This window comes from Dendrobates tinctorius, unplaced genomic scaffold, assembly GCF_039654945.1.
Source record: "Dendrobates tinctorius isolate UK_male_01 unplaced genomic scaffold, ASM3965494v1 ptg000165l, whole genome shotgun sequence".
NCBI classification, from domain to species: domain Eukaryota; kingdom Metazoa; phylum Chordata; class Amphibia; order Anura; family Dendrobatidae; genus Dendrobates; species Dendrobates tinctorius.
In genome coordinates, this window is record NW_027361832.1 from 20,505,679 (window position 1) to 20,524,086 (window position 18,408).

Below are 18,408 nucleotides of genomic sequence, written 5' to 3' on the forward strand. Positions count from 1 at the left end.
GTTTACTTTCCGCATGTGGCTGTGCACACCATGCGAAAAGTAAGCAGAACAATTGCGGATGGTACCCACGGTCCGGAGGAGAGGAGACTGTCCTCCGGGCTTTGGGTACCATATCCCTGTAAAAAATAGAATTAAAATAAAAAATATTGTTATTCTCACCTTCCGACATCCCGCGCAGCCTTCCCGCCTCTCCACGCTCCCGTTCCCAGTAAGCCTTTGCGAAAATGCCCGCGATGGCGTCCGTTCTCGCGGGATCGCAAAGTCTCCCGGTCATTCGCGCGATGTCACCACGAATCACCGCGAGACGTCGCGATCCTGCGAGAACGTACGTCATCGCAGGCATTTTCGCAAAGGATTACTGGGAACGGCTGCGCGGGACATCGGAAGGTGAGAATAACACCATTTTTTATTTTTTTTTACATTTTATCTTTTACTACTGATGCTGCGTAGGCGGCCTCAGTAGTAAAAAGTTGGTCACACTCATCAAACACTATGTTTGACGAGTGTGACCAACCTGTCAATCAGTTCTCCAAGCGATGCTACAGATCGCTTGGAAAACGCTAGCATTTTGAATGCTAATTACGCTTGCAAAATGCTAGTTTTTCCATGGGAAAATCGCGGGAATTTAAAATGCGATTTTCCCGCGGAATGGAATTCCGGAATTCTCGCGGCAATTTCCGCGAGAGTTCCGCTACGTGTGAACTTAGCCTTAGATTGACTATGAAATATTTTTTCTTTCATTAAAACTGCACAAAAATGTTATTTGCCTTACCTTGCTCTAGTCAAGCTCGTATATAGGGAAGGGGCATTTGTAAAGTTGCAAGCTTTGGACCATGATTCAGCACCATTGAAGGTCATAGGCTAACAATACCTTTTCAAGCATTTATCTGTGGCACCACTGCAGGTTTTTTATTATGAGTGAATGTCATAACTTTGTGTAATCTTCAAATTGTCATGAAAATCTTTTATTGCCCTTGTGTCATATTTAGAAGAGACAGTGCACATAAACCCACACATAAAACCCTAGTGATGCGACTATATATAGGGGACTGGAATCGGTAAAGCCCATCACCAGAAGAAGAAGCAGCAGCTCTTCTGACACTTTTCACCATGAGTGCATCAGCCTGGGGATATGACGTGCATAATGGTAAATGCTGGTAGGCACATTGATAAGGATGAAGCTGTTTGTCGTATGCTCTAATTGCAGACTAAATGGGTTAATACAGTTTTTGAACCAGTTTCAATTCAAAATATCCTACAGTTTTGCGTATACAGCTCTAATGCCGAACTAGGGTGATCAAAGAGTGGAACAGGCAGCAGGTGGTGAGTTCTCCTTCAATGGAAGTCTTCAAGCAGAGGCTGGACAGACATCTGTCTGGGATGATTTAGTGAATCCTGCATTGAGCAGGGGGTTGGATCAGATGACCCAGGAGGTCCCTTCCAACTCTAACATTCTATGATTCCATTTGTCTCCATGGTTATAGACTTCAAACAAAATCAAGTGTAGTTTAAACCTTTTGTCTTGTGTTTTCTTTGCTTATTTGATTTGCTTTCCATTCATTGATTCTTTATTTCAGGACCTGACCATTGGCATAAAGTATATCCTATCGCCCAAGGAAATTTCCAGTCTCCGATAGACATTAGGAGCAAGGAAGCAAAGTTTGACGCGTCTTTGAAGTCTCTTAGTATCAATTACAGTCCAGCTTCTATCAAATCAATCATCAACATTGGGCATTCCTTCCATGTAATTTCTGAAGATGCGGCGGACATCTCAGGTAAGACATTGTATCTAAAGCCCCCCATCACACACAGCGAGATCGCTAGCAAGATCGCTGCTGAGTCACACGTTTTGTGATGCAACAGCGATCTCACCTGCGACATCGCTGTGTGTGACAGGTATCAGCGACCGGCCCCCCTACCGGGTATCGCTGATCGTGCTCAAAAGCCTTGGACTTTTCTTTGATCGTTAGTCTCCCGCTGGCCAGCACGCATCGCTGCGTGTGGCAGGCGGGAGAGCAACGATCAGCAAGCTCCCTGCTGGTGCAGGGAGCTGGTAACCAAGGTAAACAGTGGGTTTCTAAGCGCCGTGTTTAGAAACCTGCTGTTTACCTTGGATACGAGCTCCCTGCTCTGCTGTTTACCTTGGATACGAGCTCCCTGCTCTGCTGTTTACCTTGGATACGAGCTCCCTGCTCTGCTGTTTACCTTGGATACGATCTCCCTCCTGCACCAGCACTCTGGTATCTAATGTACACAGCGACGCGCGTGCTCGTCGCTGGTGCTGATCGCTGGTGAAGATGCCTGTTTGGCGGCTCACCAGCGATCATGTAGCGACACACCAGCGAACCTGACAAGTTCATATCACTGTCGGGATTGCTGGTGAGTCGCTATGTGTGACGGGGCCCTAAAGCTCAGAATGAATGGCATGTAAAGTTTTGATAATCAGATAATTCTTAGTCAGTGACAGATTTAGTAAGCATGCAATAGTAAATGTGATAAATGGGTAACAAAGCAACATGCTAGAGAGAAATTCCCAAGGGATGGACACTTTCATATATGCAAAGATTTTTTTATAAATATCTCGGATGTTCAGATATTTCGGTAGTTCTGATGAGTATATGTACACACATGGGCTTCGACAGGTCTGAGAATTGTGTCTTATAAAAACTGTAGATTCATTGGTAAAATTGGTAAAATTTGCACAATTTTTAATCCATCTTAAAACTGATTAAATACTGTAAATGCAGTGGTTAAAGGAGGCCCGCTCAATGCAAACTACAGGCTGAACCAGTTCCACTTCCATTGGGGTCCGACCAATGATCTTGGATCAGAGCACACTGTGGATGGAAAGGCGTACTCAGCAGAGGTAACCCATTATAATTACAACCCTCGGAGAACTACTTCTAGACCCTATGAATAATAACTGATCTATATGAATTTTAAGCTTTCAAAGCCTATGAATGTGATTAGTGTCCATACCAAGCACAGGTAGACAACGCAAGGTTGACTCTACAGCTGTCTAGAAATGATTCCTGTAGTTAGGTTATACTAAGGTATGCCCTAAGTTCAGTCGAGTACTATTAGTACAGAGGCTAATTTCGTGGCAAATGGGTAAAATATTTTCCAATACACTCTAGTTTTAAAAAAAAGAAAAAAAGCTTTAAGAAGTCTGCTAAATTATGCTTTTTTTCATTTTAATAATGTTTATTGGAACTATGTGTTAAGATACTTAAAAGTCTAGATGTATTCTGTGTCTCCTCTACTGTAACATCATGTACGACATTATTAAAGGGGTTGTCCGTACATTATTATTGATAGCATAGCTTTAGGCTAGATCATCAATGCCAAATCGGTTGCCGAGTGTGCCGAGTTGCATAATGGAACAGTACTGCTGTCACCTGCATAGTGGCCACAGTGGAGTACTGCAGTTCCATTCCTATTCATTTGATTAGGGGCGGATGTGCAGTATCCAGCCACGGCCACTAAGCAGTTGACGGAGCTGTGCTGTGCAGTTACACAACTGATCACATCGAGCCGCCATCGGCAACAAAACAGCTTATCGGCAGGGATGTGGTATTACTCACCTCTACTGCTCTGATATTAACATGCTATCCTAAGGCTAGGTTACAGGAGTGTATATTATGCAAATTACACTCTCCTCAAACTCCTCATACTTTGATCAGAGTGTGATCATAGTATGATCCGATTCTCTTGAATGAGAATATAAATTTCTCTATCTTCTCCATTCTGTCAGTCCGTGGAAATCGGACTGCATTGAGATGTCATTAGAGTGCCATTTGATGTTTTCCACGCACCCTTTGACTTTCATGGCTGAGTGCGATCAAACTCGAACATGCTGTGATTATTTTTTTTTTTCAAGGAAAAAAATTAATATGTTCACGGCCCCATAGAATAATATTGGTTCGAGTGCTTTCTGATGCTTTGTCGGATCGCTCTCGGACCGAAAATACGACCATGTGCATGAGCCCTTAGAGTAAACCATCAATAATAAAGTACCAGACAACACCTTTAGGGAAGACTGCTGTGAGGTATATAAAAAAAGTAAGTATTAAAAACTGCAGCAACATATGCATTTCTCTAAAGAAAAATAATACAAATGTATAAATGAAATGCTAGTGTACATGTACCACAGAGTAGCATTGTAAAAACTGCAATTCTTTACTCAAAGGTGGTCTCATAAAACAAAGACCCACACGGCTACATCACCCTAAGGGCTCATAATCATATGCGAGAAACTCGGACGAGTCTCACACGTCAATACCCGGCACTGCCGCCGGCACTCGGATCGGAGCGTTCAGCTGCATAGAAGTACATAGAAAATACATGCAGCTGAACGCTCCGATCCAAGTGCCGGCGGCAGTGCCGGGTATTGACGTGTGAGAATCGTCCGAGTTTCTCGCATGTGAGTATGAGCCCTAAAAATAAAAAGCTATGACCAATGAAATGCAAAATGATAAAACTTAATTCTTTGGATCCATTTTTTTAGGCCAAAGGTTCAAGTTTGTTATAGTAAAATTTTTATTGAATTATACGATTGTACTTTGTGATTATTTTCACTTTTATTATAGCTGCATCTTGTCCACTGGAACTCAGACAAATATTCCAGTTTTGCTGAGGCCTGTAAGAATCGTGATGGATGTGCTGTACTGACGGTTTTCCTACAGGTATGTACTAACCAGGAATTCATTATTAAAGAGGCACTCCCATCAAAGTTTTTATCCTCTTAATATCTAAAAATGAAGTGGAACCCAGCAGGGGGTGGTGAGAGTTGAAACGGAGTTGTATAAAAAATTGAGCTTACCAAACAAGGAACACTAGAATATTAATCCCAAGACACAGGTGTGTGTCAAAGGCCCTTAAAGAAGCACTGTGTACTTACAATTGCTCAGTTTGCCTTTCTACCCAGTTAATTCTTGTCTACTCCATTAGGTCTATGACATCATGTGATTAAACACAGACTAGAAGAATCCTACTAAACTCTATGCAGAAACAGGAGGTCTCTTTTCCCTGTATGATTCATCAGTCACTGGAAAGTCCCTGGGAAGGGGAGGAGGGAGCAGCTGGCTGGGTCATTTGAGTTGAAGAGGGGAATGATAAATGCAGGGATAAGAGATTTCCTGTTTCTACATAGAGCACAGAAAAGAGAAGAATTAGCTGGGTAGAAAGGCAAAATGAGCAATTGTAAGTACACAGTGTCTTCATACAATATATTAAGAGACTAAAAACTTTGATGGGAGGAGGAGGGCTTCTTTAATCAGAATTTGTAAATTTATAATTTGGGAAACATTTTGCCATCTTGTGTAACAGTAAAAACGGAGGCAATATTTTCTATTTTAAATTTACCTTCATTTCTTTAGATCTTTTTTTCAGCTTCTAACGACCTGAGAATGGCAGCATAAAAATTTGGCATACATTAAATTATGAAACAATGTACAGTACAAATTTTTCAATTTTCTGGAAATTATTTTTAATTTTTTTTCTTAGGTGGGGAATGCTCATCCTGGTTTACAAAGAGTGGTGGATTCATTAAGCCAAATTAAAACAAAAGTAAGTTTGCTGGCCGTATCTGTAGTAATCTGTATCGTTGAGTCAAAACATGTAATAGGGAAACGTTTCAAAGATTGTGGATTTCAATTTGATGATTGTGCGGCCAACAAAACTTTAAAAAGAAAGCAAGAGACTCGTCTGTCTAATAAATAAAGGTTTATTGATAACACTAATGTTTTGGAGTAGACTTTATGGACTGTCTGGCTTTCTTTGTAGCTTTGGATATTCTAATCTATAGCCCCCACCCTGGATCTGCCCCCATCCTCATTCCCTATGCCATGGACTTCTATAGCCCCCACCCTGGATCTGCCCCCATCCCCCTATCCACATTCCCTATGCCATGGACTTCTATAGCCCCCACCCTGGATCTGCCCCCATCCCCCCATCCACATTCCCTATGCCATGGACTTCTATAGCCCCCACCCTGGATCTGCCCCCATCCCCCCCATCCACCTTCCCTATGCCATGGACTTCTATAGCCCTATCCTGGATCTGCCCCCAACCCCCCCCCATCCACCTTCCCTATGCCATGGACTTCTATAGCCCTATCCTGGATCTGACCCATCCACCTTTTCTACAGACCCTACCCAACATCCCTACAGTCCCTATCCCTATTCCTTTTTGTACACTTGCTTTGGCAAAACTAATGTGTATTTAGTCCTGCCAATAAAACGTATTTGAATTTGAATTATTCTATGTTATACGGTCCACTTATTATCTGTATAGATAATTTACATCAATAGATACAATGCAAACTCTATAAAGAATGTTTCTTGGGATGGACTAATGTCTACCATATCACAATATTGTATCCCTTTTTTTAGGGCAAACAAGCAGCTTTTGCCAACTTTGACCCATCAGCCTTGCTTCCTACATCAAAGGACTACTGGAGTTACTCCGGATCGTTGACTCACCCACCACTGAATGAGTGTGTCACCTGGATTATATTCAAAGAGCCAATAAGTATCGGCCCTGACCAGGTAAGAACAACAAAAAAGAGAACATTTACTTAATGTCTTATGGTCCAATAAGACTGGGCGATAATCAGGAAACGAGCATTCGAAGGATCACTCAATTCCAACTATCAGCCCATCTGAACAGGCGGTCAATCATATGACAAATGAGCGAAACATTTGTCGATTGGGTGCGATGATCTTTAAGCAGGCAGATCGATTGTTCAGTTCACATTGAATTCCAATCGGACTGCGTAAGCAGGCCAGGAAACAACTGCTCATTGGCTCATTTAACAGCTAGGATCAGGCAGTACGAATGGGCCTTGTTAAACACTTCCTGACATAACTGTACATCCAGATGTCAGGAAATGTCACGCAATCGTGTGTACAGTTACGTCTGATTACTGTTGGTATAACTGGTATAGCCAGTCTCCTGATGGATGTTCTGAGACAGGATGTGCTGGGACATTGCCTATCTCCCATTTCAACCCCTCATCTACTGCTATTAATAGTGATAACGGCGTGAGAAATTTGACAAAGGGAGATGGCTTCCTTTGTTAGATCATCGGCACCCCTGTTGTACGATCGTGGCGTGTCGACAGGTTGATTTGGCAACAAGAGGCCTGAAAATGACTGACAGTGGAGATAATGCCGTGTTAGTACTAAAGTGTACTATCAATGCGATAAGGAGATAAGAAAAGAAAATGATTTAAAAAAAAAGTATAAACAAAAATCAAAAAATGTACCGTTGTAACAATGAAACTATGGTTTATATGTAAAAATTAAAAAAAAACACAACACCACCAAAAAATGTTATATATTTGCCATTGCACATTCGGAACAAGCTGTACTATAAAACTGCATCTATGTTCACTACATATGGTGAATGCCGTCAAGAAAAATATCAAAACTTTGCCAAAAGTGCCATTTTTGCTATTCTTGGCTAAAAAAATTATAAGTGATCAAAGGGTCATATGTATTCCAAAATGGTTATAAAACAATCCAGCTCACCGATTCCGCAACACGCAGGCACAATAGCCTGATCTTGGTTCTCGGGCAGCACGCACTGCGCATGCCCGAGAACACTTATTACAGCGCAGGCGCCAGGATACAAATCAAGAGGAGGCAGCGACGCATGGGGCATCATGATGGACAGATCGTGGGCGGCGCCGAGGCCTCAGACAGGCATGATGGACGGATGGTAGGCGGCTGATACTGGGGGACACATCATACCTGTGAGACACATTACAGGTATGAGGAGCTAATTATAAAAGTCAATATTTTGGCATTACTGGGGGTCAGAAAAAGAAGAGCCACCTTCATAGAATGCAGCCTTAGTGCTGCTGAAGGTGGCTCTTTAACTGAAAAACGCCCTGGGGGGGTGACAGGTTCCCTTTAAAGGTATTTGCTTAAAAATCACCTTGTTCCAAATATCTCTTTTTATGCACCAGAATCTGATTTGCTCTTTCTCCTCAAAAACAGAAGAGATTCTTCGAAAACTGTAAATTATGGACTTGATATCAATACAATAGAAGTAACAAATCACCGTTTTTTAGCTTGTTTTAAATAGTCAAATCTGGTAAATACGCTCCTTAATAAATTCTAATGGCTGGAAAAATGTTGAAGCCCGAATTGTAAGAAGAATGCAATTCACTGTCAGTTGAAAACAGGATATTTTCAATTTTGTTCACAAAAAATTCAAATTACCTTTAAAAACTATCTCCAGAAATCTCTTTTAGTTGAAGAATCATTAGTCCCTACCTATAAAAATATTTTTATAAATATTAAGAAAAAAGAAAAAAAAAATTTTGTTCTAACAAATTTGGAAATTACACGTGTCCCTGCTAAATTCAGGTCCAAGCCTCTTAGTTTAGTGATCCCAAACCATAGAGAATACGGTCTTAAAATGCAAAAACGTGTACCATAAGATATTTTGGTGTATACCCTAAACATGCCCATGCGTTTCAGCTCTCAGTTTAACTGAATCGAAGGATAAGACAAAAATAGTGTTTCACACAGTGAAATTGTAATAACAATGTGCTCATGGCAGTCACTTCCCGTGGTATATCTGCAATTTTGACAGAGTCTATCATCCTCATCCGTTTGTCAAATATGTCAAGAGGGAGGAGGCTAAAGAGAGGAAATGCTATCACACAGCGTCAAACGAACCCTATTTACTCAGGGAGTGTCCAGATGACACAGATGCGCTGCTGTCTGCTCTTAAGCAGCCCCTGCTGTTCACTGACGGACAGTCTCGGCAGCACTTGTGTGCTGTAGGTTTTTGTGATTTTGAGTCCCTTACTCCTGCTCTTAAGCCGTTATTAAGGGAGTCAGGGTGGTGGAGAGGGTATAAATCCATCAGACCACCCCTACATTGGTGCACCCATGTACCACACTGCCCCTATTCTCACATCAACTATTCTGCTAATTAGTAATTTAATGGACTGGATTAAACCTGTGTAAGTTTATGTTTTTTCTAAAGTTGTGGAGTATGCCCATAATTCAACAGTTTATATATTGATATAATATTTAAAAAAATTTGAAGAACACAAATATATGTCATTACATGTGGTCACAGTTCTGTCGGTTTGTCAGTAGAAGCAGTTGATGATAAGGTCGATCATCAGACAGGTCCCCCTTCAGCTAGGTTGATTAATTTGTCGCAATCATTCCATAAAACTAATTCTTCCATTTATTTTTTACTTTTATAGTTGAACCAATTTCGCGGTCTCCTCTCATCGGCCGATGGAGAAAAAGAGAGTTCAATCCTGGACAATCACCGTCCAACTCAACCTCTGAAGGGCAGAGAAATCAAAGCCTCGTTCTCTTAATTGAGAACACGGGGAACAATGTGGATCAAAATTACAGTGCAAGATTAATTGTGTTACCTAGCTAAAATGTTATAATATTAATGCCCAGTGAGACCGTACAGATGAGGAAAGCACTTTTCTGTAGCAGTTAAGAACATAAAACCTAATATCTGTCCAGTTTCTAGAGAAAACACCAGGTTTATCTTTGTATTAGGTGACGGCTGCTATGTGTCATCATGTAGTTCCACAATGTAAAATAAAAGCAATAAAAATAAATAAATGATCATTGTTATTTCATAAATGATAAATGAGAGGGCGTGATGCGTTAAGGCGCAATGTCGTCTCCTAACTCCATCTGTAGACGTGAAATAATCATCACAATTCAGACCTAAATCCCGTTGAGAATTTGTGGCGAGACTTGGAAAATTACTGTTCACAGACGCCTCCATCCAACCTCACTGAGCTAGAGCTAGTTTGTGTCACGTGCCCCGTCCTGAGTGATACGGCCAGCAGGCCGGTAACTGATACAACAGGACACGGCACGTGTAATTGTCCTAGGGTAACTAATACAATAAGACATAGGGGAAAAGGGGAAACCTGGGTAACAATAACAATGGTGGCCCTGCGATAGGGAATGGGGACGTGGAGACCTCCTGCACTCCCCTGAGTCAGTGTCTCTACACTCCTAGCGTTCCCTAGGCCGGTTCCGCACCTGGCGACGATCAGGAGCCTCAAAACCCTGACTTGCCCTGCACCTAAACCCTCACTAGGGAATTGGTCGGTGAGGAAACTAATCCCACCACTGCACTAAACACACATAAGGAAAAGTGACAAAACAGGGGAAACACCACTTAGCTTTGCTCTGTTGCTTACGCTCCTAGCAACAGAGCCCACCACCTGCGTGCATCTTTTCCTCCAACCAGGTCCAACACCATAGTGCATCCTTAGAGCAACCAGAGTCCACCACCTCCATGCAGCTGTCCAGAAACGGAGTCCCGCAAATGAGTCCAGCTTTTCTGCCAAAAGTCCAGCATGCTTGAGTCCAGCTCTCAGCAACCAAGTCCAGCACCTTGAGTGCAGTTCTACACCGCAACTGCCACTCCACCAAGCCATGCAGGCACTCCTTGCAGACACCATCGCTGATTCCACGAATCCACTCTAGGACTCTCTCTGAGCTGCCTGTGACTCTGCTTTAGCTCCATCCTTCACCCAGGCTTGCTTGCAAATGAATACTTTATCACCAACAGTGATTAACACACCTGATACTCTCTTATAGAGCTATCACATCTAATACATAATTACGTGCACAAACTAAGATAACCAGAGTGTAATTACCCTAATGGCCACCGGGGGGCAAAACCACCTTTGGCACACAGCCAAGGGAAAGAAAAGGTTACTTTGTGCATTTACTCTGTCAGATCCAACCTGGATCATGACAGTTTGCAAAGAAGAATGGGCAAAAATTTCAGTCTCTACATGTGCAAATCTGGTAGAGATGTATCCCAAAGACCTGCGGTAGTAATTACACTAAAATGTGGTCATGTGAAGTATTGACACATCACAATTTTATGATTTTTTTTTTTAAATATTTACAAAACCATGTATCATTTCTTTTACACTTCACAAATACTTGTTACTTAGTGTTGGTATATAACATAAAATCCCAGTAAAACATATTGATAACGATATCAATGTAAAATGGACATTTATTAATTTAAAACATTATTTGAAGCCTTTGTACATGTCTGCATGGTGCACAATTCTATACAGATAGTACTGTCTTGACGGTGCATAATGCCATTCAGATGCAGCTCTGTATTGGAGGTTTTCTTTTATAAGAACGATGCTCTGACTTTCCTCCCCTTTAGCGGCTGGATGGGACGGTGATTGGTTTCCATACAGCAAGGCTCTATTCTGTCTGATTCAGTGGTTAAGAAAAGGCTGCGGAATCTCAATAACTGAAAAAAAAAATTAATTGTCATTCTATAAAGTAAACTAATTTTATCAAAAGCTGCCTGACACTTGGAATTAATAACTGACTTGAATAGGGGCCAGATGTGCAGTACCTGGCCGCGGCCACTATTCCGCTCACGGAGCTGTGCTGTGCACCTCATCACATCCGGCCACCACTTGCCCCAGTACACACTGTCTCCGTGTGCACGTGTTCAGCATGTTTTGTGGACTGTTCGCTCCCACAAACACTGACATGTCTCTGTGATTTGCACACGGACACACAGTCCGTGAAAACAAGCTGACATATGCATAGACCCATTCATTTGAATGGGTCTACATGTGTCAGTGTCTTCCTACGTGAGGAAACTGTGACTACACGTACCGGAGCCACTGACGTGTGAAACCGGCCTTACAGCCACAACTGCGCGCTCTACCCGCGCATGAGCGGTAATGACATGGCTGTACACTAAGCATACACAGATGTTAATTTCACTGCACTCCGGATGCGATAGAATCGGGTCTATTTCTAGTGTCTGTATACTTCTTTGTTTCCTCCGCTGCCCAGGAGTTGTTGTATGACTAGACCATGTTCCTGTACGGTCAGACACAGTCATTACACATCAGAGGCACATTTATAAGATTATCTCAGCACAGGAACATTTTTTTAACACATTCAATTGTGTAAATTATTATTATTCCAAGATCTATTGTTAAAAATTATTTTTTTTCATGAGACGACCCCTTAAAAAATACAGAGGGCATGACTTGTCTTGAAATTACATCAAATTTTCTTGCACTACTAAAAATAGCAGATTTCCTGCACAAAAATGCAGCAAAAAAAAAAAACCTGTATATGCTGAGTGGGAACATGGGCTTATACACATTTCATGTCTCCCAACCTTTCCAAACTTTCTGATGGAGAATCTATTCATACCTGTCTGGAGCTGACAGTTATTGGTTCTTTTAATACAATCCATGTTACACTTTCTAAAAGTGGAGGAACAGTAATTGATCCTTGGTAAGTCCAGAATTCCTTGCAGTCAGGGAGTAGACAAGATGGATCAAAGTCTGTAAAGGATGACTGTTCATCCTAAAATGAAAATGAGACATTTTAGCACATCTATCCATTCAGATATTAGGACAACTGGCAAACAAAGTCCAGATGAATATAACATAAAATTGTAACCAATTATTCTTGTAAACTTGTCAAACCCAAATTAGATGAAACAGTTCTTTTATTTCCACTCATTTGCTAATTATGATGGCAATATTTTTACAAGATACTATTGGCCATTTGTGTTCTTAAAACTCAACACCAAACCTAAGGGAAGCAAGTAAAAATTTTCTTCACAAGTTGGTCTGATAGTTCCATTGATGGGATCTGTTAACACCATTGATTTCCGGAACAAATAACTTGGGGTGCTCAACAAAAAGAAATAACTCCTCAGGAGAAAATAGGACCTACCTGAGACCTACTATACCGAAAGTCTGGAAAAAGATGTTCTACACAAAGCGCTATGGACTTGAATGGTCTTTTACTTACAGTGCTGCTATATGGATTTCATGACTATAATTTAGTAAATTAGTAAAGATCTTACACAGAAGAGCAAAAGGGTAACTAACAATGTTTTGAACTTTTGACTTTCAGGCTCCATATCTCACCATCCACTATTGCTTCAAACATGAGACTACCATCATTTTATAGGCAATCATCCTGGTTATCTCATACGTAAATTTGAGCTGAAAATATCTTGCATATGATTAGTAGATTCTTGTCATGTCACTCTATTACTGTTTTGCTTCCAAAAATCTAAATTTAATTTTTTTATTATTTTGTTAGCATTTTGTAAATCCACCTTTGACTTTCAACAATGCCTGAATTCTTTTGGGCATGCTCTCGATCAGATTCAAGCATGTCTCTACCAATATCTGATCCAAAGCTGGTGCATACTGGTAGGCTCACTTTGGTATGTATACAGCTTTTTATTCAACTCTACCAACAAGTGTTTGATTGGGGTGAGTTCTGAGGACTGTGTGGCCAATCCAGCACCTCCACCTCATTGTCATTGAACCATTTCTTCACCAATCTTGACGTATTCTTAGGGTCGTTGTCCTGCTGGAACAGTATCGTCCTTTTCATACTCATAGTACTTGAGTGTATGAAGTAACTCGCCTTGTAATTTAGTCACATATAGCTCACTATTGGGATTACCACCAATCTTGACGGTTCCTTCAATTTCTCAATCGGTTAGCCCCTTTTACTTTGTTTTACCAGACTCATTTGCACTCATCAGAGCCTAGTCTATTGACTTTCATTTCATGACTCCAAATCACCCGTTTCCAATCATCTACTATACACTTTTCGTACTTTGTTGCAAACTCGAGCCGACGCTTCTTATGATAAAATTGAAGTTGTGGCTTCTTCAGCTTTTTTCAGGCCACCATTACAGACTTGTGTAATGTGCGTCACATGGTGCTTGCATGGACATCTCTGATCTCATTATTACGAAACATACAAACCACCTCTATTGCCGCGGTTCTTGCGCCAGAACTGATAGACCTTGTGATGAACCGACTTGTTGACTCCGATATTTTGCCTGGACGTTCATCTCTTGACTTTTAAATGGATGGACTTAATTTTGTATACTTCCAACTGTCATGTCACTCACATGATGCAGTTTGGCAATTTTCTTGGCCGAGAGACCCCTATCGATGAGCTGGATGATGCCGTTTCTTTTTTCTTGGGAAATCTTCCTGGCTGCTGCTTGATTGGAACCAGTGACCTTTCACTTGGGAATCAACATAATAGCACACTGAGCTGTTAGGGAATGTGAGAACAGGTTGTAATTTGTAGTATACAGGAAGAAAAATATTTTTCCACCACAAGGAGCAAGAATCTGCATAACTAATCATATGCTAAATAGTTGCAAATCAATTTTATGTATGAGATAGACGAGATGGTTGTGTATAAAATGATGGCAGTCTCACATTTGAAGCAGTAGTGGATGGTGAGATATGGAGCCTGAAAGTCAAAAGTTCAAAACATTGCTAATCTTTTGCTCGTCAGTGTAATCCATGGTCACTACTACTGTATTTTTCATTGACATGTTTGATGACTACTTTAGAATGGATTTATCATTTTAAACTAACTATCTACATTTACTAGTACTTATTTTTTCTCTGAAATCATTCTTTTATACAACCATTACATATACATCAGAACAATGTACAGTAAATAATCATGATACAATTACTAAGCACAGTAAATATAAAGTACAGTACCGGAACCAAGCCCATAACATACACTACCCCACATCCAGGCTCATTACATAGTTAATGAATGAGAACCAGGCTTGGTACATAAATGTAGTATGAGAATTAAACTTAACACATAAATAATACTATAGCTGTAGAAAAAGATATGGACCACACATCCAATATTTATACATTGATCTATTGCGGCTAAGCAAAATTTTACAAAACTGAACACAAGGTTTTAAATTCTGAAAAGACTGCGTGAAGCCCACTGCCACGTCACATAGAACCCCATAGTAGATTTCTAACCTTATAGGTCTTATAGGTGTTACACCATGCAGTTAACATTGCCAAAGCAATGGCGCGCCAGCCGTAACAGATCAATGTATGTGTAAGGGCTCACCAAGTAAGTTGAACCCGCTAACCCACTAAACCCCAGGTGCTGGTGGGCACATGGACCCCGTGCGAGGGTGCAGATTCCAGAGGACACGTGGAATCATGGCGACTAGGACTAAGTAGAAACTCAGCAGCAGATGGAAAAACAGTTTGGAACCCACCAGGGATGGATGAGAACTGAAACACTGTTGTACAGAAAATTGAGACTACCAAACAAGGAACACTCGACTCTTAAGCCCAAGACACAGGTGTGTGTCAATTGCCCTTAAAGAAGCACTCATTTCCTCCTCTCTTCAAAGTTTTTATACCCCTAATATATTGCAATCATCAAATGATACAGCACTGTGTACTCACAATTGCTCATTTTGCCTTTCTACCCAGTTCATTCTTGTGTTTTCTCTGCTCTATTTAGTTAGGAGAAAAAAATGGGGTGCAAAACAGTGTAAATAGGATTTTATCTCATGATACAGTTAGTACACTAGAGAGTTGCTTGCTCACCTGATGGTGGTGTAATTGCAAGAATTTCTGAGCATTTATCAGCTGCTGCAAACCATGGGTCATCAGACCTTAAGATAAGCTGTATGGAGATAAGCATTTTTTCTTGCGCTACTGGTGAAATTCCACAAACAGACTGGGGAGATGAAGATGAATAAAGGCTGTTTTTACTTTTGCAGTTTATTACATCTACGTGTTTCCAAGTTATCCTCAGGTTGCATCCTGAGGAAGAAGTTGGAGAACTTGAAAAAGCATAAATGTTATAAACGGCAAAATTAAAAACAGCTTTTTTTCTTCATCTCCCGAGTCCATTTGTGGGATTTCACCAGCAGAGCAAAGAAAACCGCTTATCTCCAAACTGCTTCTCTGCTCTAAAAAGAAACAGGAAGTCTCTTTGCCCTGTATGACTCCTTCCCTTCTTCACCTCTTGACCCAGCTGCTCCCTCCTCCCCATGCCAGGAATTTTTGCAGTGACTTATAACTCATACAAGAAAATTGATCTCCTGTTTCTACAAAGAGCTTAGAAGGATTCAGCTAGTCAGTGTTTCATGACGTGATATTATAGACCTAATGGAAAAACAGAAGAATTATCTGGGTAGAAGGGAAAAATGAGCAATTGTAAGTACACAGTGCTGTATGATTATTACAATATATTAATATACACATTTTGATGGGAGCACTTCTTTAAATACGTCTATGCAGATGCAAAACCTGACGTGGAGCAGCAGACTCAGGAGAAGAGAGCGGAGCCTGTGATACCTGGGACAGGTGTGTAACAGCATGAGTTTTGGATGTGTGGTCCATGTCTTTTTTTCTACAGTTGTAGCATTTTGCATACGTCTCATCTCTCTGTTTTTGGTCTGCTTCAAACCAGCACTCCTCCTATTTGGCCCATGCGTTTTTTAATTAGCGATCTGATTTTAGACAATGTGTGCTCTTACCCATGGAGAGCTGTCAGTCAAAATTTTTTAATTTGCAAATAAATGTCAGGGTGTTACGGTCACCAAGACACAGGCCATGCCAATCTTCTGCTGCATGTTAAATAGCAGAGGCCATTTTGACAAATTGAATCGTATATGGTTGTTATGCCGTGCTCACCAGGAGGCGGGGCTTCGGCTCCGACGTCACTCCCTCCAGTACGGCGGTCCCTCGGGGGTCCCCGTCGGGTGCGCACGCGCAGCTCTCGTCCCCGGGTCCCCTCCTCCATGTCACGTTTGCGCTTGCTCGCTTCTGTCAGTGCTGCATAGGGCTCAGTCCTCTCTATGGTAATGGAGGACCTGACCCGGAACCTGTAGTGGTCATGTGCTTTCTGGCTAGGTCCTGACCCGGAACCAGTAGTAGTCATGTGCTGTATCAGACGACCTCCCCCTAGGGGAGGTGCCTGATTATTGTTGTGCTTCCTGGCTGGGTCAGCTGTGTCCCAGCCTGGCTGTGCGCTGTTCTCAGGTCCTCTGTCTGCTATTCTGTGGTGCTCCTAGCACTTGCTCTGAACCCTTGTTGCTTCATGCTCAGTTGTGCCTCCTGGCACATCCTCTCGTATCCTGTCCCTTGTTTCTTGCTCAGTCGTGCCTCCTGGCATTCACTCTATTTCTGTGTTCTGTTACACCTCCTTGCACGACTGCTGTCTCATTCTGTACCCTGTCGTGCTCCTTGCACGCGTCCTGCTTTGTTTACCTCTGAATGTGTTACTCGCTACACGCCTTATGTGCCCACGCGTACCCGTCTAGCACTATCCTGTATTCAGTGCACTCCTGTGTATTCTCCTGTGTTCCCTAGTATCCTGCACCCTCCTGTCACACAGTCTCGTTATCTCCTGTGAGCCGACCGCCTGGTGCCAGCAGTCGTGGTATCGTATCCCCTGGGGCTTGCTCCTGACACTCCCTGTATAGGGGGTGGTCCTCACTAGGCTAGCTCACCCTGGGAGGGTTGGTGCCGCGACCCAGAGGGTCCACTCCAGGAGTCGCTAACACTCTAACACTCTAACAGTATAATCAGGCCATGGACCCCGCTGGTACTGCGGCTTCCGTCCAAAAGGAGCTGACGTTCCTCCGGGAAAACCAGATTAGGATTATGGCATTTCTCAAGTCCATGGAGTCCGGTTTATCTGCCTCTCAGTCCTCTGAGCCTGGGAATGCTGCCCAGTTGGCCAGTCTCCAGCAGGAACTTGCGCAGCAACACGACTTCCAGGCTCAGATTCTCAACTATATAGCGTCGGTAGATAATCGGCTCCTTTCCATACAATCTGCCCAGGCCATGCTTCCACACTCGCTTCCGCGCCTATGCAAGCCACCCCGGTATAGTGGTGACCCTGTGTTGTGTCGCGGATTCTTGAACCAGTGTCGTTTGCATTTTGAGTTTTTGCCGCAGCATTACCCCACCGATTGTGCTAAAATAGCATTTATTGTTTCTCACTTAGAGGGTAAGGCGCTTGCGTGGGTGAATCCCCTTTGGGAGCGTGATGACCCGCTCGTCGCTCAGCTTTCCATCTTTTTGGACACTTTCCGTAAGGTGTTCGACGAGCCGGGTCACCTTGCTTCCACCACCGAGTCCCTCTTTAATCTTCGTCAAGGTTCTCTATCGGTTGGACAATACGCGATATGTTTTCGCACTTTGTACTCTGAGCTAGGTTGGAATAATGATGCCCTCGTAGGGGCCTTTTGGCGTGGTCTGTCCGGTCGGATCAAAGACGAACTGGCGGGCCGAGATACCCCTACTAGTGTTGAGCATTCCGATACCGCAAGTATCGGGTATCGGCCGATATTAGCGGTATCGGAATTCCGATACGGACTTCCGATACTTTTGTCATATCGGATTCCGGAATCGGAATCGGAAGTTCCCATCATGCTATGAGCCTGCTTGCTTTGATTAAGCCAATGGGAATCCTCCGAAGTGTGGGCACATCCTGTTAGGCATGTAGGCATGTTAACTATTGGCATGGCTGTGATTGGCTGCCGAAATGATGTCATGATGCACTATAA

The 18,408-nt window shown here is 42.3% G+C and overlaps 2 protein-coding genes across 6 annotated transcripts in view; one reads left to right on the plus strand and one right to left on the minus strand.

Moving 5' to 3' along the window:
- Nucleotides 1–382: 382 nt before the first annotated feature.
- On the plus strand, nt 383–9,614 carry LOC141053187 (carbonic anhydrase 1-like). Its single transcript, XM_073550559.1, has 7 exons — nt 383–1,147; nt 1,578–1,775; nt 2,748–2,866; nt 4,590–4,685; nt 5,506–5,568; nt 6,393–6,548; nt 9,233–9,614. Exons 1-7 carry the CDS (start codon nt 1,111–1,113, stop codon nt 9,350–9,352), a joined length of 789 nt encoding a protein of 262 aa, XP_073406660.1. The 5' UTR covers nt 383–1,110; the 3' UTR covers nt 9,353–9,614.
- Nucleotides 9,615–11,019: 1,405 nt separating this feature from the next.
- LOC141053188 (carbonic anhydrase 13-like) overlaps nt 11,020–18,408 on the minus strand; it is a 43,017-nt gene continuing 35,628 nt past the window's right edge. For all 5 annotated transcript variants that reach the window (XM_073550562.1, XM_073550560.1, XM_073550563.1 and 2 more), the window contains 2 exons: nt 12,219–12,374; nt 11,020–11,289 (listed from right to left, as the gene is read on the minus strand). In XM_073550562.1, the coding sequence (XP_073406663.1) occupies nt 11,164–11,289; nt 12,219–12,374 (282 nt within the window). In that variant the 3' untranslated portion in view covers nt 11,020–11,163. The remainder of the gene's footprint in view (nt 11,290–12,218; nt 12,375–18,408) is intronic.

Excerpts from the sequence above, each read along its gene's own strand:
- LOC141053187 (XM_073550559.1), top strand. The coding sequence starts at position 1,111 with ATGAGTGCATCAGCCTGGGGATATGACGTGCATAATG. Across the intron at positions 1,776-2,747 it reads AGATGCGGCGGACATCTCAG|TGGTTAAAGGAGGCCCGCTC; the intron begins GTAAGACATTGT and ends CTGTAAATGCAG. Across the intron at positions 5,569-6,392 it reads TAAGCCAAATTAAAACAAAA|GGCAAACAAGCAGCTTTTGC; the intron begins GTAAGTTTGCTG and ends CCCTTTTTTTAG.